This window comes from Phascolarctos cinereus, unplaced genomic scaffold (genome assembly GCF_003287225.1).
Source record: "Phascolarctos cinereus isolate Bilbo 61053 unplaced genomic scaffold, phaCin_HiC Scaffold_726;HRSCAF=1367, whole genome shotgun sequence".
Classification (NCBI taxonomy): Eukaryota; Metazoa; Chordata; class Mammalia; order Diprotodontia; family Phascolarctidae; genus Phascolarctos; species Phascolarctos cinereus.
The window spans coordinates 135,504,845-135,526,425 of NW_027556098.1; the positions used below are offsets into that span (position 1 = coordinate 135,504,845).

General features: G+C 38.0%; 1 protein-coding gene across 3 annotated transcripts in view; it reads left to right on the forward strand.

Annotated features, from left to right (window-relative positions):
* The window catches only part of AMMECR1L (AMMECR1 like), a 24,704-nt gene extending 3,123 nt beyond the window's left edge, over positions 1-21,581 (forward strand). For 2 of the 3 annotated variants that reach the window (XM_020967179.2, XM_020967177.2), the window contains 6 exons: positions 5,814-6,258; positions 10,775-10,885; positions 11,240-11,354; positions 12,039-12,129; positions 16,384-16,480; positions 17,929-21,581. In XM_020967179.2, the coding sequence (XP_020822838.1) occupies positions 5,852-6,258; positions 10,775-10,885; positions 11,240-11,354; positions 12,039-12,129; positions 16,384-16,480; positions 17,929-18,040 (933 nt within the window). In that variant the 5' untranslated portion in view covers positions 5,814-5,851 and the 3' untranslated portion in view covers positions 18,041-21,581. Of the gene's footprint in view, positions 1-3,575; positions 3,669-5,813; positions 6,259-10,774; positions 10,886-11,239; positions 11,355-12,038; positions 12,130-16,383; positions 16,481-17,928 lie in introns of all 3 variants that reach the window. The other variant, XM_020967178.2, reaches the window with a different exon arrangement.

Below are 21,581 nucleotides of genomic sequence, written 5' to 3' on the forward strand. Positions count from 1 at the left end.
GTTTCTGTCCTTTTTTGTTAGAAGACCAAATGTTGAAACAAGATATCTTAGGCTCTTTCTCAAAAAATAAAAGTACATTTTTTCTTAAACCAGATTTTGATAGCTCCTTTAACCTAACTTGGAAAATAACCCCAGTTAACCATTTTGTATAGTAGTTTCTTTACCTTCTTTCCAGCAGGCTTCATGTTTTCTCCACCAATGGCATATTTATCAAATGAGCCCTTTTTTAAAAGTCTGTTCCTTTGTCATACCAGCTTTTATTAAAGATACAGGTAGATGAGGGTTCCTTCCCACTTTGGGATAGTCCATGAACTACTTAGTTTCCTAACATCTCATACTGAAAGGTCAACAAGTGATTTTATGCATGAACGTATTGTTGAAAGGGAAAAAAATTGATTACTAGTGACAAAGAAAATTAAAAGTTTATCAGAAAAGTAGTTCTGTGTTAGTCATGTGATTTGTCGAGTTGTAAGGTGGTTCTTTGTAGAATTTCTGAATAATAAGACTTTTTCTCCAGAATTTCTGGGAACCAATAACCACCAATGTCGTGTTAAAGATCTTTTTTTTTTTGTTGAATTATACTGCTACCTATAATAAGAGAGTGCTATTTTTAACAGGGCTGGTGGTCCTCTTCAGCTGGTTGTGAAGCTTTACAAGGGGATAGTCAAGCATTATGTCATAGAAAGTCAAAGTAATAAGTTACCTGATTTAGTATATAGAGCCATCAGGGAATGAGCAGAGGACATCTGCTTCTGTCCAGGAAAACAAGCTGATTCAACCCTGTCAATAAGTGAGACATGTCAATTCTAGATCATTTCAATAGCCTATTAATAATGCAGATTTGCCTAAGGATCTCCAGCTTATTTGTAAAATGAAATTATGAAGAGTTGAATTAATAGGTTCTGCCACAGATCATAGAATCATTGAGTTGGAAGGGACCTTAAGAAGTCGTCTAGTCTAACACCTGTCTTAATTCTGAGTCTTCTCTGCAACTTTGTAAGTTGCCACCAAAAGTCAGTTTACCTGTCCAAATAAATAGGTCTTAAGTCTTAATGCTTCTGTCAAGTAAATTCAGACTTTTTTAGGCTGCAAACGAAAAAATTCTCAAATGAAATAGAAGCTTGAGGTTGTGTTCCTTTTTCAAACAAACCAGAGGCACCTGAACTTGAATGTATGCAAAACATACTTTCTAATATGAAGACTGCCCTAATTGAAAGCTTAAATAGTAGATTTTAGCAGAAAAGATAACTAAACAGCATAATTTAAACTGAGTAAATTTAACTGAGCATTCAGTTAAACTGAGAACATTGTAGCTTGAGCTAGCTAGCTACCTGTTTTGCCATGAATAATTGTTCAGCTGTCTACTTTGCTTCAAGTAGCGTTTACAATTCTCAGGCGTTTTCTGATATGATAGGGATGGATTACCACAGTCCAAATCACCCCATTGCTTCAGTAACAACTAAATCAGCACCATAAAGGAATGGATGACCTAGTGATCAGGTTGTAGATTGCACCTCTTAAGAAAAATGTGTCGTTTTCCTGTGAAGACTCTTAGCAGACAGTCTCCCATTCAGCAGACATTTATAAAGTGCGTACTGTGTGCAAAGCAGTCTTCCAGGTGGAAAGATAACAAAGACACAACTCTGAGGGAATACTGTCCAAGTCTAGGGTCTTTGGACAAATTAAAACGTTGACGTTAACCTGGAGTGCATATTCTAGATGATTGATTACTTTTGTCTTCATTTTCATAATTATCCGTTCAGCAGATGTTTGTAGAGAGCCTAATATAAGGAGGACCTAGGCACTGTGAAAGATACAGAGACACATTAGTCCTTGCCCTCCAGCTTATGAACAACTGGCAGGGAGCTCTTCCATGTAGCTTAGCATTTCTAAGTGGCATTAGTATTTTCTAAATCTGTCGATCACAAAGCCGATCACAGAGCATGGATAAATGATATGAATTCTTCCTCCTGACAAAAGAAATAGTCACTTTCTTTATCAATGAGCATATGCATAATGGAAACCAGAATCTTCTAGATTTATATTTTTAAATTTGAGGACCCTGCAATCTGCTTGGTGCATTGGGAAGGTAGTAGCAAACAGGGTTCATCATAATTGTAGTAGAAGTTATCATAGCACAGCTAATGAGAAAATATGGAGATAGTTTAATCTTGAGAGAATTTTATTCTCTGTAGGATTGAAACTTGATGTTGGTTAGATGAATAGGAAGACTAAACCTATCTTAATTGCTCTAGAGGCAGTGACACCTATTATTTCTTCCAATTTTCTTCCACCTGTGGACTTCATTCATATCCTAGGAGAATAAGATTTCAACCAGTTCATTTTCATTGACAAGGACATTCTCTTTGATTTGGGCAAATCATAGGAAAGTGATCTACTGGCTGCTTATAAATAATGTTTGTGTTTTTTGTGGGTTTTTTTTTAAATAGAGCACTAAGGCTTTGTAAAAGTTACTGTGTAATCTAATGTTTGCTTTTGTTGATGGTAACTAAATTTAGATTTAAAGTCACTAAGTATCAACCTAGAAGGGTTGATTTCATGTGCTATAATTTTTATGAAACAGCATCTTATAACTTCCATTTCTCATAAATGGAACAGTGACTTTAAAGCACCCAACCTGGGATGCTTGAGAGAATTATAAACTACTGGTGATTTTCCCTAGGGTGTTAGAGAAGAGAGAAAACAAATTTACCCATGGTTTTTGGAAGAAGAGGATTGTGCCATTGGATAGTATGTCTATTTTTATCTAGTCAGTCAGATGGGCAGTCTGTCATGGTAGTATGCTGTTAATCAGTTAGATTAAGTCCTACTATCAAGTACCTGGTATTTATTTGGTCATTGTGTGGCAGTCCCGAGGGTTATCTAGTCTTGCCTGTCTGTATAGATGGCTCTTTGGAAGCAGAGTTGCAGTAATTATTCACCTTTAAAAGTGGGTTTTGGCATACTTGAAGATAAAAAGCTAAATACTGGACTATTTTGGAAAAGTTTATTTAATTATCAGGTTTGTGCTGCAGGTATATGTAAGATTGACATTGTCAGATGATTGCAAATATGTTTTGATGCAAATATATTTTCAACTTTGCCTTAGTTGACTAATAAGGTTATTGAGCTATTACTAGTTTAGTGATCTCCAGAGAAATGCCCAGGATTAACAAAACCAGAAGATCTTTTTGTCTGTCATTGTATATAGGGGCTTCAGTAGGAGATAAAGCCAACACCAAATTGAAAATAAGTTAGAATGTGATCATTTTGTATGAGAGTTCTGAAAATGAGCACATTTGAGATATCTGTGTACTGAGTACAGGCTGATTCTTCTCCCAATCTCATTCAATTTCAGACCTGATCTAGATTTGAAATTCTTCTCTCTTACTTGATTCAGAAGAATTTCAGTGAATTTACAGGTCTTCTCTTAGCTGGGTTTTTAGCTTAAGAATATAGCTACCATATGCAAAATTGAATTATGCAGAAGAGGAAATTTTTTTCTTTGTATGGTTCAACCTTTGTCTCCTCTAAGCTAAAAAACCCTCTAAGGGGCTTTTTTTTGCTTCTCTCAGGGCAGGGGACCTAAATGCAGGGCCACCTAAGGACACTGATGGCTCCACTCAGATTCCAGCCCTCTACAGATAATACTGCCTCATCACTCTACGGTTTGTAGTTAATACATTTCCCCATAAACATTGACTAATTATTCCCTACTCTTACTTGTCCCTATTAGATAACTCAGAAAATGATGCGTAGGCAAGGATGCCAGTGGTTTTCATCTTCTACCAATATGGCAGCGACAGAATGAACTTCTAAATATATTGTCTTGTAGTTGAGGTGATAACCGTAGGTTTTGTTTGGTCCTTTTTTTTAAAGCCTCCACCTGTAGTGGCAAAATCTGCCGTTAAAATTGTTCTTATTTTAAGTCAGCATTGTGAACAGACACCATGGTTAGGGTTTAGCTAATAGGGAGTTTAAAATTATTTAGCTTATGAATCTATATCAAATATTATCTTAATAGCATCTTAAGAGAAATGTAGCTCTTGCTATTATTTGGCTTTGTATACCTTGAAGACAGTGAAAGCTAAAATGGTTGTTTCCCTTGTGACTGGTCAGAGTCCCTGGGGAGCTGTTAAGTGTTTGTAGGGAACTTCAGTATCTTCTGTAGAGTGTCAGCTCAGTTCTAATTCAGTTAGAGCTTATTAACTAAAACCAAGTGACTCAGAACTCTTATGGGGGAATGGAATTGAGAGTTCTGGGTTGTTTGCTAAGACAACTTTGCCACAAAACTAGCATTTATAACTTTAGCCAAGTCATTATCCCATTGGACCTCCATTTCTTTATCTGTAAAATGAAGAAGTTGGCTATCTAAGGCTCCTTCTGGTTCTAAAATTCTATAATTCTAGCATTGACTAGTCTGTTTTAAATTGTCCTAGAGTAGTTTCTATTATTATCCTTATGACTGAAAGTCCAGTAGATTTTACTGCCAGATTGTTAGTTAACATTTTCCTTCTCATTATCATCAAACAGCATTTAAGTGTCCCCTTGCAGTTCTCCCTAATTTTTTTTTTTTGTCTAGGTGGATTTCATGCTCTTTGACTCATTTTCCATTTCTGTGAAATGAATAAAGTATGAGCTGTATCCTGGTAGTCTGGTCATATTGATCACCTGTTTGTATTGTTATGTTACTCTGTCCTGGTTTGTCAGGTTGTAAATTTTTTTAAAATTTTATTTATTTTGCAGCTACAGTAAGCAATGTGTAGAGCTTGAAGAGGTTTCAAAAGAAATCATTTAAAAGTTGGAAAATCAGTCCTATAAGGGAGGAAAGGTGAAAATAACTAGTATTATTTAACTTAAAGAGATTGTTGACTGTTGATTAATGGTAGTCTTTTGATTTATTTTGTATTCTTTTTTATAAAAGATAGTGGTATGTGAAGCAGTTATAGGAAGACATACTGGTTGGGTGGAAGGAGTGCTGGATTAGGACTCAAGAGGACCTGAATTCAAATCCTGTGTCTGCTGCTTAATACCTGTGTAATTTTGGACAAGTCACCTCCCCTTTCTGAATGTCATCTTCCTCATTTGTAAAATTAATAGATTGAACTAGATGGTTTCTAAGGCTCTTTCCAGCTCTAAATCTGTGATCTTACATTTTCTTTTTTTTAGCTTTTTTTTTATTTTTTATTTTCTTTAGTCCTGTATTATCATTACTGAATACATGAATGTAGCAAGAAGATTGAAGTTAATGAGGAAGAACTTCTTGAAAGTATTGGTTATTAAATGTTGAAGTAGGATGCCAGAGAATTTTATGACATTTTCTCTGCATTTCCTTTGCATTTCCTTAAAAACAGAATAGTCCAGTCTTACTTCCGAAAATGAGAGGAATAAACTGGAAAGGAGGGATGAGGAGGGCGTGGGCCAATTGCCATACAACATTTCATCTTGAAATCTTAGTTTTTAACCCAGTTGCTACTGCTGCACCCCACTGTGTTAATAGTTCAGTTCACAGGAGTTTATAGCAATGAGGAGAGAAGTGGCAACTCTTAGCAATTTGCACTATTAGAGTACATATGTACATGTGCATACACCCTCTGGGGACCATAAGACTTTGGGAAAATCATGAGTGTAACTTATTAGGAAATGGTTGGGTGTCCCCTGAATTTTCTCTAGCCCCATGGTTCTTTGATCTTTTCTTTCCCTACGAGTTATACTTCTTGAATGGGAGGCAAGATTTGTAGCTACACACACTTTGTTTTTTGGTTTTTTTTTTTCTATTCAGCCTAATTCTTCATTTTTCCCCCCTTTGATAGGGTTCTGCAGCATTCCAGACCTCAAGCACTGAATCAGGATGGGAAAAAGACGCTGTGTTCCTCCACTAGAGCCCAAGTTGGCAGCAGGCTGTTGTGGGGTAAAGAAGCCCAAATTATCAGGAAGTGGAACACACAGTCACGGGAACCAGTCAACAACTGTACCTGGCTCTAGTTCAGGTCCTCTTCAGAACCACCAGCATGTGGATGGGAGCAATGGAAGGGAGAATGTGTCTGACTTAACTCTGGGGCCTGGAAATTCCCCAATTACTCGAATGAATCCCACTTCGGGAGCTTTGAGTCCACTTTCCCGGCCCAATGGAACTGCCAATACCACCAAGAATCTGGTGGTGACAGCGGAAATGTGCTGCTACTGCTTCGATGTCCTCTATTGTCACCTCTATGGCTTCCCCCAGCCACGACTTCCTAGATTCACCAATGACCCCTAGTGAGTAAACCCATGTGTGGGCAGTGAAGATGCAATTGCCCAGCAGGCATGCTGTCTGAGTTTCTCTGTGGGAGGGTGTGGTCTTTATGTCATAAAAAGCTTTGATAATCATTTGAGAGATGGGTAAGTAGGAATAAAACAATGAGACATAAAAGTCAAAATGATATATTAGAACATCTACTGGATTCAGCAGTGGATGAGATGTCGGGTTGCATTTGGAGGAAGTGTGATCTTATGGATAAAATTATGACCTAGGAATCAGGAGGAGGTTTTGTTCTTGGCTCTGCTGCTAGTTCACATTTCCTTAGGTAAGTTATTTAACCCCTGTCCGGTTTGTCCGACTGGAAGACAATGCTATCTAAGGTCTTACTCATTGGGTGTATTTATAGCTGGGGGAGGGGACTCAAATGTAAACAAAAAGAAATGTTTCCTTATATATATCTCTCTACTTCCTTCTTCAGCAATCTTGCATTGTTTCTAATACATATTCCTCCAGTTTCTGCTGCATTTTACTTTGCCTCGTGTTGCTTTAGTGCAATATCAGCATTCCTGGAAGCCAAGGGTCACCAACACGGGGAAGAGGGTCTATGTTTTAGTCTTAAATTTTTAACGTGGAGCTGATGATTAGTTCTTAACCACTTTAAGTACAGAATTTGGATTACTGCTTGGTCTGTGGTGGCTCTTCGTGATTGTTATCTCCCTTGGGATTAAAGGCTATTTCGTAGGGACACATATAAAGTGCCCCTTAAAAATGCTGGCTCTTTAGTTTCCTTTCCTAGGTCTTATATGAAACATTCTTGCATTTTTAAAAATATGTTTATAAATCACCTACAATATTCATGGGATTGACCCAAGGTTTATGGGGAATACAGAATTGTGTGGTCTACTGTCCCTACCCTTAGAACCCTGGTAGCCTAAGTTGGGAATATAATCAGATGCACACTAATGTTAAATTACCATAGAAGAGTTGTCTCACAGTAGTACATAAGTAAATTCAAATGACTGGTATAGATAAATTCTGAGAACTTATAGTTGGGGTGCCTGACTGGATTGGAATTGTTAAAGGAGGTTTGAAAGAGGAAGTGGAAATTGAGTAGGACCTTGCAGGATGAATTAGAGTTAGGATCATAGACTCTTACAAATGGAAGGGATCATAAAGGTTCTCTAAGGCTTAACTTCCCACCTGTTGCAGAAGATTTCTTTATACCATCCAGGGTGTAGAACATTTTGCCTCTCTGAGGCAGCCCTTTTCAGCATTAGACAGCTCTGAATTAGATAAATGGGGAAAGAGGAGGAAGGTATAAGCAAAGCAAGATTGAGAATTAACATGGTATACTTTGGCTCAGAGAAAATAGCAGTCTGGCTACATGACAGGATTCGTGATGGAGAATAAAGAATGATTGAGCTGGAAAGGTAGGTTAAGGCAAGATTATGAAGGGTCTTAGATGGTTCACTTAGAAGTGTAGATTTTATTGTGGAGGCATCAAGGAACCATTGGAAATTTTTTCAGTGGGAAAAAGACATAAAAGGTTTTTTGGTGTTTGTTGTTTTGGTTTGCTTTTTTTTTCTTTTTCTTTTTTTTTTAGTGAGGCAGTTGGGGTTAAGTGACTTGCCCAGAGTCACACAGCTGTGTCTGAGAGCGGATTTGAACTCAGGTCCTCCTGAATCCAGGGCCAGTGCTCTATCCACTGCGCCACCTAGCTGCCGCATGTTTTGGTTTGTTTTAAAAGATTGATCTGGAAACACTGTAGGATTTGAGGACAGACCAATCAAGGCACAATTATAGTGGTCATACAAAATAACACATACCTGAGACTTTAAGAAAGAAAGAAAGTTTAGATAAAGTCTTCTTAAAATTTTAGCTTTTTTAACTTTTTATTCTCAGTGAGGTAGGTTTCCAGGGGGTCTTGTAGTAGTTGGTAATTTTTGGAGAATATTTAATCATGCATCTACTTGTGTACTTTGTAGAGAGTAAATTACTAAGAAAAGACATGGGAAAAGGAATTGGTGATTGCAGCAGGTAAAATTGTCTTGTGTTTTTTTTGTTTGTTTTTGTAAGCTTTTAATGTTCTTTAAGACTAGTTGTTGTCCTTCACACTTGAAGAGGACCAAAATGACATCACGGTGTCAGAGTCAGTATATAGTGTATCTGACTGATTAATCAGACCAGTATGAGCTTGGAAGGCTCTACCGCAGGTTCGGCACAGATAGTCCAATAAAACCAATAAGCTTTTATATACCCAGGAGGCAATGATAAGTTGTAAAGAACAGTCATTGTCCTGGAAAACTGATAAGGAAACACACTTTCCTCTCAGTAGAGAAGTACCATCTATGAATTATGAAGGTAGGATGCAGCATTCACTGGTTAGTAAAATGTTTTTTATTAAAAAAAAAAAAAGAAGTCTTTGGGATAGAATAAGGCAATGAATTTAAGGAAAAGTAACCGGTTTTGAAAAACAAATGATCACTAAAACTTTTTTTAATATCTAAACAAAATTATAAAATAACTTTTGAAAATAATCTCTTCCCAATAGTGTATGTGTTCTTTTTGAGGATAGTTACACCTTTTTTTTCTGCACCAGCTTTTCCATTTCATAGAATTACAGCTGGAAGAGACCTCACAGATCATCTAACCCAACTCTCTCATTTTGTGGCTAAGGGACCTGAGTCCAGAGAGGTTAAATAAGTTGCTTGAGGTCACAGATAATAAATAGCAGAGCCTGGACTTGAACCTAGGTCTCTGACATAGTGCTCTTTTTCATTGTTTATAAACTGTATCACTTATATAAAGTTAAGGGGATAGAGAAAGTAAGAGGTATGCAGAGGGATGAATAGGTTAGGGATTTGGTGTGGTATTTTTGTTTTTAAACTAAAATGAGTCTTATTAGATAGACACATTGTAATATTATTGCATGTGATAGAGGTTGTGAAATGAAGCGATTATTGTTATTATTCTCATATATGGAGAAAGGGTAAAGGATGACCTAGGAAGCTAATTTTCCTTGACATCCTATCTACATGCAAATGTAAGCCAATTATTAAAGAGAACAAGGAATGGGAGGAAGGTGATGAATGTGCTGGCCAGTAGCAGAGACTTGACAAGTAGCTCTTCAACAGTGGCTTAAGAACCGATGGAAACAGTGACCTCCCCTTCAAATGTGAAAGGGAAGGATACATTTTATATTCTGCATTTAGAAGAGCCAAGAACCAGCCAAACATACTGTGCTATGGATGGGTTTAAAGAAGAAATTCTGTTTAAAAAAAAAAACAACTTAGGCTATACATCTGTAATAGTATGTTTTCCAACATCTGGTATATTAACTAAATGATTTGTGAGGTCCTTTTCAACTCTTAATCTGTAAACCTATGGTGTTGGCAGGAAATTTTTTTTGGAGTATTGTATTAAAGAAATAAAGAAATTGTGTTAAAGAAATGCATGAAAGAAGGACTATCAAATGTGAAGTGGGAAAAGTTCATGATTGGTTAGCTCAGTGGGTCTTAACCTGGGGTCCAAGCATTCCTTTTGTATAGAGAAGTAAAGAGATAGATAGGGATAACTGTATCTCAGTATAATTGATTTTCTTTGTAATCCTATGTATTTTATTGTAAGCATCTAAAAACATTTTGAGAAGTGTTCACCAGACAGCCCATGAGGTCTAGGTCCATGACACCAAAAAGGTTAGGAACTCCTGTGTTAGGAGGTTGGACTTAAAGATATTCAAGTATTTCCAGAAAGTATTTTGGATGAGTAGAAGGGAGGTGCAGAATATAAAGTATTAAGGATTTTAGATAGTTCTTAGAGATAGCACTTCTGAAGATACAGATGAAAATATGTATTTCAGCTACCATAGTAAGTAACCCATGATGTTAGTTTGAAAAACAAAACAATGTCCATTGGTAGTACTTTATGAGGAGTGCCAGGTGTTCTCAGAAAGCTTAGGCAGGAGGGGAAAAAAATGTTATAACACATAACTGTAGCAAACACTTATGGTCTGAGACATGTGCCTTTGGAAAAACTTTTTAGGAGGTCTGGAAAAGCTTTAAGTGAGTAATAAAGGGGCCTGGTGGACGATAAGTGATTTCCCTAGTTGATTGAAAGAGATAGAATGAATGGATCATGTTAAAATAAGGGAAAAGATGAGGAATGAATGGGTAGGAAGGGTGGCAAAAATGGGGCTCTAAGAAAAGTTGAAAAACTAAAATTTAAAGATAGGATGGGAAGTATAGGCATCTGTTATGAAAGAAGAACACAGGATGATAGAGACTTACACAAAACTTCTATGCAACTAAGTGGGATTCTTCATAACCAGGAAAATCTGAGATTTTGGGAAAAGATGAAAAAAGAGTAGACCACAGGAGAAAAAAAAATACTTCCCAAAATAGTCATTTAAGCAGTCAACAATTTAGAAAATAATTTTGGTAGCTATAATAGAAACTGAAAAAAACAAATCCAGAAGGTTTGGTTGTTACATGTTACTAATTTGAGTCTGGAGAATGTTTTGTTTTGCTTTTTTAGCCCACTCTTTGTGACATGGAAGACAGGGAGAGACAAACGGCTTCGTGGCTGCATTGGAACCTTCTCAGCCATGAATCTTCATTCAGGACTCAGGGAATACACATTAACCAGGTAATTACACCAGAACTGGAGAACTGCAGAATTGCTATTATCAGGGAAATCCTTCCCTATCTGAGACTTATAAAAGAACAAAATTGCAATCAATTTTTGACATAATTTTTAAGTAAATATAAAGGTTGAAATCTGAGGAATCAATAAAAAAATTGTATGAAATCAAAATATGAACAAGCAGTAATATAAAGTTGCTTTAGTATTTTGTTATAGAAAAATTAGATCTTCAGAACACCTGAAGTAAGATTCATTAATATTCAGGATAGGGGCTTTTGTGATCCCAGGATACTTAATCCAAAGCTGCTTCATTTTAGTTTGTTTCTTGTGTGTTTGTGATTTAATGTCATTTTACAGTGCACTTAAGGACAGCCGATTTCCCCCCCTGACCCGCGAGGAGCTGCCTAAACTATTCTGCTCTGTCTCCCTCCTTACTAACTTTGAGGATGCCAATGATTACCTGGACTGGGAGGTGAGAACAGCTGCATTTGGAACTGCATCTCTCTCGTTACATGTGGGTTCGGGTTAGTACATGGTAATGTGTCTCCTTTATTAAGAGAGTATAAGAATGTTAACTGAGATGGGAAAAATTGGTGGGGAAGGTTAGTGACATAAAAATATTAAGAACGAAAAAAGTGTAATGACCAGTTTTTCTTGCTCCTTCCCTGTTCCGTCTTCACCCTTTTCCTCCTCTTCTTTTTAGCAGATTAAAGACATTTTGTAGTTCCCAGGTCAAAGATTCTCCTGAGTGAGCTTAGAATAATTCTTTGTTACATGAATTTAGTAGTAGAAATACTAGCACGATTAGTAAATGTCAAAAAATGAGATAAATTGTCCAGAATCAGGTCAGTTAATTAAGGAATTTATCTCTGCCACTCTTACCCATAGACCAAAATCAGGGCTAAAAGGGATAAGTAGCTTCTCTTAACTTCTTCCTTTCTCTTACCTTCTAACCCAGAACCTGAATCTAAAATTTTTTCCCTCCTGAGCAACCAAGGCAGGATAAATTGTGTTGATGAAATTATTTCTCTTTTCCCAAAGCTCATTTCATGCTAATTTTAGAAATTAGTGTCAGGTTATGTGTGGCTAATGAATGAACCAACATTGTAATCAGACCATGTAAATGTCATTCATTTGTCTGCTTTTTTTCATACAGGTAGGGGTACATGGGATTCGAATTGAGTTCATCAATGAAAAAGGTGTTAAAAGGACAGCCACATATTTACCTGAGGTTGCTAAGGAACAAGGTGAGCTGAGAGAAGCCTCCAGTTTGTTAGGGATGCAGTTATAATCTTTGGAGAATAACCTCTTAATGCTAAATTCTTGTAGAACCTGAAGAAGAATCTCATTAGACTTAAGGTGGTGAAATTGGGTTGTGCCACTATGTGTAAAGTACTTTGGGTACAGAGTGGCATTGTGTGTGTTCATCTTATTTACATGTTGTAGGTTAGAACCAGTGACTATATTGCATATTGTTTCCTACTTTTTGGAACTTTCTATAAGCATCCTCAATCATTTTTAGTTTCTGTTTGATTTCAATCATCTTTGAAGAGAAATCAAACTTTCCTCGTACTTTAAATTTGAGATATTATAAAGAATGAGAAATGGAGGTAAAAGGTGAGGCCTACAGGTCTACTGTACCTGTCGTTACCACACTGTGATTTGAGAACAGGTACATGAGTAAAGGGAAAGACTATTTTAGCCTCACAGAATATTTTTTCTAGAGGTTGTTGGTGTGGGATTATCATTTCACAGATACATGTTTGCCCTGGTGAGTTCAGTGTTGGCCAGTCTCTTTGTATGCTATGCCTGTGGATTTTCTAGCATGCTCTTGGGAAAAAGGAAAACTTTTCCCTTTCCCAGCTGACTACCTATAGACCAATCCTACATAAGGTTTTTGCCACCAAAGTAATTTTACAATACCATTGATACAGTGTAACATTCTACATGAATACGTTATGTCAAAACAGTCTGTACCAGATTGGTAATTTATATATTCATACTGCGTAGCCCCATTGTGTTCTTAGGTACATACAACATATGTACATACTCCAAGCATCTTTTGTCCTCTTTTCTTTAAGTACTACCATTTCAGCCTCTCTACTCTTGGCCACAAATTGGCAAAATAGAATGAGGAATCATGTTATATACAGGAACACCAAAGACTTCTTTGAGATGAATCAGTCTGTCAACAGGCATTTATTTATCAATGCGCCATGTGCTGCCTGAGGCATTGGGGACACAAAAGCAAAGTAAAACAGTCCTTTCTTTCAAGGAGATAACATGTATATCGATAAATATATACAGGGTAAACACAAGGTAATTAGGGAGGAGGATGCACTAATCCTTGGCAGGATCAGAAAATGCATCCTGTAGAGACAGTGCTTGATCTGTTTCTTGAAGGAAGAAAGAAATGAGAGATTCTCTCAGGTAGAGATGAAGAAAGAGTGGGAAGTGCAAAGGCATAAATATAACATTTGGCTACTGTTCAAATTCAGTAAGGGGAGTAACGTACAATACTGGAAGTAGACATTGAATCCAAGTTGGAAAGGGCTTTTTTTTTTAAGGCAGTTGGGGTTAAGTGACTTGCCCAGGGTCACACAGCTAGTAAGTGTCAAGTGTTTGGTCTGAGGCCGGATTTGAACTCAGGTCCTCCTGACTTCAGGGCCGGTGTTGTATCCACTGTGCCACCTAGCTGCCCACTGTGAAGGGCTTTAAATGCCAGAGGAGTTTATTTTTATCCTAGCAGCAATAGGGAGCCGCTAGAATTTGGATAGGAGAGCGCTATGGTCAGTCTTGTGCTTAAGAAAAATCTCTGGCGGGGCAGCTGGGTGGCGCAGTGGATAGAACACCAGCCCTGAAGTCAGGAGGACCTGAGTTCAAATCCGGCTTCAGACTAAACACTTGACACTAGCTGTGTGACTCTGGGCAAGTCACTTAACTCCAGTTGCCTTTAAAAAAAGAAAAATCTCTGGCAGCTGTATGAAGGATGGATTGGATTAGAGGGACTTGAGGCAGAGAAACTGATTAGACTTTTTTAATGGTTCAAGTGAAAGGTGAGGAGGTAGTGGTGAGGAAGTGTGAGTGGAGAAAAGGTATTGATGTGAGGGATGTGGGGGTAAGAAATAGCAATATTTGGCAACAGATTGCTTGTGTGGGGTGAGGGAGAGTCAAGGATTGGGATTAACCTGTGCAGTTGGAAAGAGGGTGTTGTCCTCTGCAAAATAAGAAAGTTCAGTAGAGGAAAGGCTTTGTGGACAAAGATGATGAGTTCTGTTTTGTATACATTGAGTTTGAGATCTCTCTAGGATATCGAGTTTAAAATGTCTAATAGTGGTACATGATGGAAGCTCAAGGGAGAGATTCAGACTGAATGTATAGATCAGGGAGTCATCTGCATAGAGGTGATGATTAACCCCTTAGGAGCTGGTGTGGTAACTGAGAGTGTAAAGAGAGAAAAGTGAGCCCAGCATATGACCGTGCACCAAAGATAACTCCAGGAGACAGATCAGTCTTGACTCACTGCTGAGAAATACGCCATTCAGTATGTGGTAGCCTTGGTTGTTGACTGTTTGAGCAGAGCTCCTTACAGCAAACTGTTTCTATTTTCTAGCAGACATGGGACAAATGATCCCTTTGAGCAAGTGCTTTCTCTGATTCTAGTCCAGTAATGGCCACATCTGTAGTGAAAGAACCTGATCGTTCTTTTTCTTGGTGGAGGTTGGGTTGGGAAGTAGATTGTTTTACCACTTTTGTCCTGCTATCAAGTAGCAATTACCTTTCACCTTCTCTTCCCCTCTCAAAACATACTAGTCACGTTAAGAAAAACAACACTCTAGGGGCAGCTAGGTAGCACAGTGGATAGAGCACCAGGCCTGAAGTCAGGTGGACCTGAGTTCAAATTCTGCCTCAGACCAAACACTTGACACTAGCTGCGTGACACTGGGCAAGTCACTTAACCCCAGTTCCCTAAAAAAGAAAAACAACACTCACTTAAATTCTCAAACTACTCACCAAACAACAAAATACCTGGGAACTAAAAGGATCAATGAGTAGTTGTTGATGGTACATGAATGATCCTTCTTTTTCTTCTGCTAAGTTCAAAACATTTTCACCTGGTAATTCTTTAGGACCCCCTGAGTTAGGAGAGATCTCTAGCAATATATTCATTTTAACAAGTTTTTATTATACAAAAATTTGATAGTCTTAGATCATTCTTGATCAAAAATTTCCCACTCTAACTTTTGCACTTAGCAGGAATCAAAAACAACTACTATATATTTGAAGAACCAGGTAGTTCAAGTTTTTATAATACAATATAAACATAAATTAACTAAGTTATACAGATTTTCTCTAAGCATGTGTGAAACTATTTAAATATTCTCAAAAAAAAGAAACTTTAAAGATTGCTTGTTCATTTTGTGGTATGCAACATTTTAATTTATTTTGTGGGATTAACCTTTGGGATTTATGCCTAGAAAAGAAAAATGTTCATAATTATTTAAAAATTTCTCAGTGAAGTGGATGAGAGAATATCAATTGCCATGTCAGTTTGTACTTCAGTTATGCTTGAATTTACTTTACAAATCAAAATATGGATTTGGCACAAAAGAAAGCATTGCATTTCACTGAGTTCCTTGAGGTCCAAGTGTAGTCCAGTGCCATTCACCAAATGTTTTTTAATGATGAGGATAAGAGGAATGCTTGAGACACATTCATTAAAGTACTACAACCATTTCTGGAAGGCAGTTGGGAAAATTAAATATGCTTTTGGCATAGCAACTTGCGAAGGAAGTAACCGTATTCTTTTTATTTGATTGTCTTTTGATCCATTATCACACACACATACACATACACACACAAAAAACCCCCTCACTTTCCTAAATTCTTGCAAGTACACAGTTTCTTGATCTATATTAAGTAAGCTTTGAACAACAATACTTTTCAGCAAAAATTAGGAACCACTGTGGCTGCCAAAATGGTTTATCTTTGTACTTTTAAGTTGAAAGAGGAGGCTGCATGTAGGTAAAATGAATGCAGAAACTTGAGCTCATCTTCCCACATTACAGTGTGATACCACTACTACTAGTCCAACAGGCCAGGCTAAGTTGGGACATTTTTAATATACTGTAGGTGACTGAACTCGGTTGTCATCTGGCAGAAATGGGTTATGAGTCAATGCAGCAGAAACAGGGAGCCTGGGGAAACGCATTATGGAACACATGGGGTTACTATTTCACAGACGCTGCGGTTTCTTCATGGATTCTAGGAGAGTCAGACACATACACAGGGTATGTGCAGGCAAGTGCATAGGTGTGTGACCATGCATGTCATATCTTGATCTTTTATATTTCCCTTATTTCTGATTATATTTATATTGTTCTGCCTGATATTAGATTTTTACTTCCTCTAGAATCCCATTTCTCTTTTTGAACACTTAACAGCATTCATTTTGAAATATATATTGCAACACTAAAAATTCTGTGACCTCTCTTCCTCAGACTGGGATCAGATCCAGACGATAGACTCCTTGCTCAGGAAAGGCGGCTTTAAGGCTCCAATTACCAATGAATTTAGAAAAACAATTAAACTCACCAGGTAAGCCACTGTCTCAGTGTCCTCATCATTATAATTGAATAATAAGTTAACTTTTGTTAGTAAAGGGGAGAATAATGCCTTCTCCAGTAATGGATCAGGGAAGAAGAAGTCTGGGAGAGCACACTAAAAAGTGGCAATAAAGAATATACTTAATACATTTGTATGTGCATATCTGCAGTTACGCTCACACAGGAATTGTAGTATACATAGCTTCATGTGAGCATATGATAAAATGGTCTTATCAAACGTATGAGGGGAAAAAGAAAACTAAAAAATGGTAATCCATTGATTGAAGTATTTTGATTTCCATTTTTCCCGGAGAAAATCCACTTAGACTATACATGGAAGGCCTGATGGCATTCCAGTAGGTTGGTCACATAGCTCTTTGAAAAGAACTAACCCTAACTGGTTTGGATAATTGCCAATTATGAGCCTCCAATCTCTATAAAATATATCTCTAGTGGAATTGGAAGAGCTGAGAGTCTTAGCTTCTGGGGACCTTGGTTACCCCATCTGTAAAATTGTTGATAATCATATTTGCCACCTACTAACCTCACAGGTCCGATTGGAGGATAACCTAGTGTTTATGAAGTGCTTTTGGACTCCAAAGAAGGGCACTCTTCAAATACAAAGCATTATTATTATTATAATTTATTTGAACAGCCATATCAAAATTCAGGAATAATCACCTTGCAGTGGAGAAGTGATTACAGTGAGAAAGAGATGGCTATGGGTAAGGAATATCACACCTAGCTCCTGTGGTCTGTAGTAGGCTCCATAGGTTTGTAACACCCCATGCTTTACATCTTGATTCATGGCTCTTTTTAAGAGCAAACCTAAAATGCTCTAGATTCTGATGGCACTGTTAACGTATTTTTTCATCTAGAAAAAGAGAACCTTCCTATAGCCCAAAGATCTTTTTGCCTGCTTCTTCATAATGTGGCCTGAAATTAGGTTCCTTTACTATATTTAGTAGTAAGTAACTTGATTCTTGTCCTGAAAATTTGAGGTATACATTATTCTTTCATTTTTGTCAAAACTATCATTCTCTGTAGAGAGAAAGAGAGTAGTAGAGAGCACCCAAATTGGGACGTTTGGTGTAATCATCTCAAAAGTCCACTTTATTTTGACACTGGAATTCTTCATCCAGATTGCATTAGCAGATTGCTGCAATGCATCCTGATGATAAATGTAGATAATGTTTAAAGGTGAGGTGTTCATAAAAGACAGGCTCGGGTATGGATTGTAAATGTGCTTTTTCATCCTGTTCATTTGTAATAATCAAACATTGTTTTTTTGTGCTGTCTTTCATTCTTTGTAAATGAGGTTGCTTTTGTTCTTTCATCTTATTCTTTCAACTAGAGCACATATTTTACTTTTTCCCCAATAAATAATACCATAAAACTAATGGTTGTATGTTTCTGATCCCTTTTCCTGTTTCCTCACAGGTACCGCAGCGAGAAAGTGACAATCAGTTATGCAGAGTATATTGCTTCTCGTCAACCTTGTTTCCAGAATGGCACTCTTCATGCCCCGCCCCTCTACAATCATTACTCCTGACACGCGGCTGCATGACCAGTCCCATCCCCCCCGTGGCCGCCAGTGGCTACGACATCATTGGAGCAGACGCCTCCTCTTCCTGGTCCAGTTACTTCTATTACTGCACCATTTTATGATGCTAGCTTCCGTTGCCGAGTCTGCCTTCCACCTGATGGGGGGGATTGCACTGAGTGAAACAGAACTTCAGGGGCCCAAGCCTTATCTCAGCCATTCCTCAAAATGGGGTTCAGTTGGATTGGGGCTCCTCCATGACTAGGAAACTGTGTGAGGTGCAGAAGACCCTTAGGCATGCAAGCGCCACTTCAAATTGCTGTATCGTGTGTCAGCCACACACTGGAAGCTGGAATTGTTGATTTATGAAAGTCCTCACCCACCCACCCCCCCTTCTTATCTCCTTCCCACTTCCCTTTACCTAACCCAGATCAAGTAGGAGCATTCCCCTGGCAGTCTGGGCAACGGAGTCCAACAAGAAACATTTTTAGGTTATTTTAAATTCCTTTTTTTAAACTTCTGGTTTGGTGTGTACCAAGAGTTGAATGCAGCTCCCAGGCATCACAGGCGGACATCATGTTAGGGTTAAATTGTTGGGCACCATGAGTTCTTTCAGGCTCTGGTACGGAGACCATTCAAACACCCGAAAGCCCTTTGGATGGCACATTGCAGATCTCACCATTGCTAAATAAACCCTGAACATTTTAACTCTCATCCCACTGTCAGCTGGATTTTCTGGCACTCTTCTTGCATTGAGTTTACTGGTATTAAAGAGTGTTTTATATGGTATAGCCTGCTCCTGAATGGATTGGAGATGCCTGAAGAAGTGCAGAATACCATTGCTGAGTATGTATGTGAACATAGAGATGCTCATGTCTCACCAAGAAAGCTCTTCTTTACCACTAGGCTACCTCACCCATACATTGGTAGCAGTGCCTAGAGCTGGATCTAGAGTCTTGAAAGCTATGTTGATGTTTAAATACACAGTTGGTTCAGGGATTTTACAAGGACAGAGTAAGACAAACGAATCCAGTGTCTCGAGGCAGTTTTAATTTCAGGCAAGCTTCCTAGGGGACCTTTAAGCAGGGCAGTTCCGTGTATGGATTTTTTAGAGGGAAGACTCACTGTTTTAATCTGTTGTAGGTCTTCAGAGCAAAGCTGTGTAGTTTTAGCTGGCAAGTCACCAATCTTGCCTCACATCTTGGGAGTTGCCAACCTGCCAGGGCAAAATGAAGAAGAGATTTTATTCCAGACCATTCAGACTTTTATGTGCACTCATACTTCCCTTTCTCATTTTTGCTGATTTCTAAACGTCTGCTAGTAAGGTTCCTCCTTCCTTACTCCTTCCACCTATTCTTCACTGGCTCATTTCAGTGATGTCACTGTGCAGTGCTCATACATATGACTCGTGGACTTGGAAGAAGCATTGGAATAAGGCATTGGAAAATGACTGAAGAAGAGGAGGCCAGTTGGATGAAAGTATTCTTCTTAGGATTATACACTGATTACCAGCAACAGTGGTTAGAGGACTTTGAGATGAAGTGCATGACCGACCCAGTGGATACAGTATTTGAATGAATATATTTTTTAAAGTTTAAGTGTGATAATGGTGTGGCTTTTTGAAACTGGCTGACAGTCAAGTCAAAAGTTCCTGTGAGTTTTCTTCTAATGTGTAAAGGGGGAAATCTAAGAAACCACATGCATGCTGTTCTTAGCATTGCTGTCCTTCTAGTTTCTTGGAAATGTTTGCAGTTTTGTGTGTCAACATTATGCTCTGCTGTTCTTGAGGATACGTGTTGTGTAAGGGAAAGGTAGGAGTTACATCAGGATTTCTGTGCAATATCACCCCAGACTTAATTTTGTGCTGGGTATTTCTCATGTATCACCACTTTTCCCTTGCAATGTTACTGAAAAAGCTTTGGAAGATGAAGGGATTGTTTCATGATTTCCTGCTGCTGAGAATAAATCAGTCTCGTTACAAACTAGAGTGATAGTAGTTACTCTTAGGTGCCATGGACTGATGTAGAGGGGTGGTTCAGCTCTGGGCAAACTATCCGCCTCTAAACTGTACAACAGTATTGATACATAGGGCTACACTCATTACTGTTCAGATGTTCTATGTTAGAATTTGTGTTTAATTTCTAAAGAGTTTAAAAAAAAGCAAAAAAATTGGTGCTAAACTTTCACCCCTGAGCACGCTCAGTGAGACTGGTCATGCAAGCATACAGTGCCATGCTATTCAAGCCTATTTTTCTTTTTTAAATGTTGCCCTGTTCTGTGTCTTTCTCCTGTGTATGATGTGTTTTTTTATTTTATTCAGGGGAGGGTGGGGGGAGGGTAGCTACCATTTAAAAATAGCAAACTGAGAAAATAATACTACAAAATATAAAATAAAAATTCCAGTACTGGGGGACTGGCTCGTTAACTGCAGCAAGCAAACGGAAGTGGGCTCCATGTCTTTGGAATGAAGAAGCCTTACTTCATTTACGCCCCCTCTCACATTTACACCTAGTTTAGAAGTGGAAATGCTGTTATGCCTCTTGGTAGGGTGAGGGCAATAATGAGCGGACCAACGAAAACTGATCTGCCCGCTAGGGAATGGGCATAGTCAGTATCAGTCCTAAATATGGTCTAGTAAGAAAGTAATTTAGAAGTGTGCTGGTCAAGGTCACCTCATAAAAACACGGCAGGTGGTTCTCAGGAAATAATCCTATGTCTGGATCATTATATGGCAGCTTTGCATAGGGAGATGACAACTCCAAACTGAAACTTAACTGCCTTCCACTTGCCTGACAGCAGTGATAGGGATGGCCAAATTTATGTGGCGATTGGTAGGAAATCTCCTGTTTCTGCATAGTGTCTCATTTTGTCCCTGCACTGCTCTGCTGGACAAATAAATATTGTTTCTAAGGAACCAGCTTCAGAGTTTGCTGGTTTGATTTGGAGTTTGTTTCATCCCTAGCTGTGAGTGCCTTTTGGTCTAGAAAGTTTTGATTGTCTCATGATAACCACAGCTAGGAAGTTATCTCTGTAATTATGACTTGTCCTTGTTTTACATTAACTAAAATAATGTCTTTGATCACTGGAGTTTGTCAGTGTTGGGATGTTTCCACTGTGAGGTTCTTAAAACTTATTCACTTCATGATGTTAAAGCAGCCATTGTCAGTAGAGGCCCTTTCAATTTGAAAGGTGTATAGTAAATACATTATGAATATTTTATTGTTTATAAGAAAAATTGTCTGTAAAAAAAAATCCTGGATGTTCATTTAACTTTTGCACAGGATCAGTTATTTTTCATGACACATTAACATCTACAGTTGTCACTGACAGTTGTCTTTCTGTTGGTTTTCTAGAACTTTATTGTTCATTTTTTTGTTCATTTCATTTCCCTAAAGCAAGAGACCTCGTATGACCTTCAGTGCAGAGATGTCAGACCAATTCTTTGTATTACACTTGGTTGCCTCCTAGCTATATAACTTCTGAGTGTAAGTCATTGAACTCTATCCTCTAATGAAGTATTGTAGAGAATAAATCATAATGGGTAAAGATT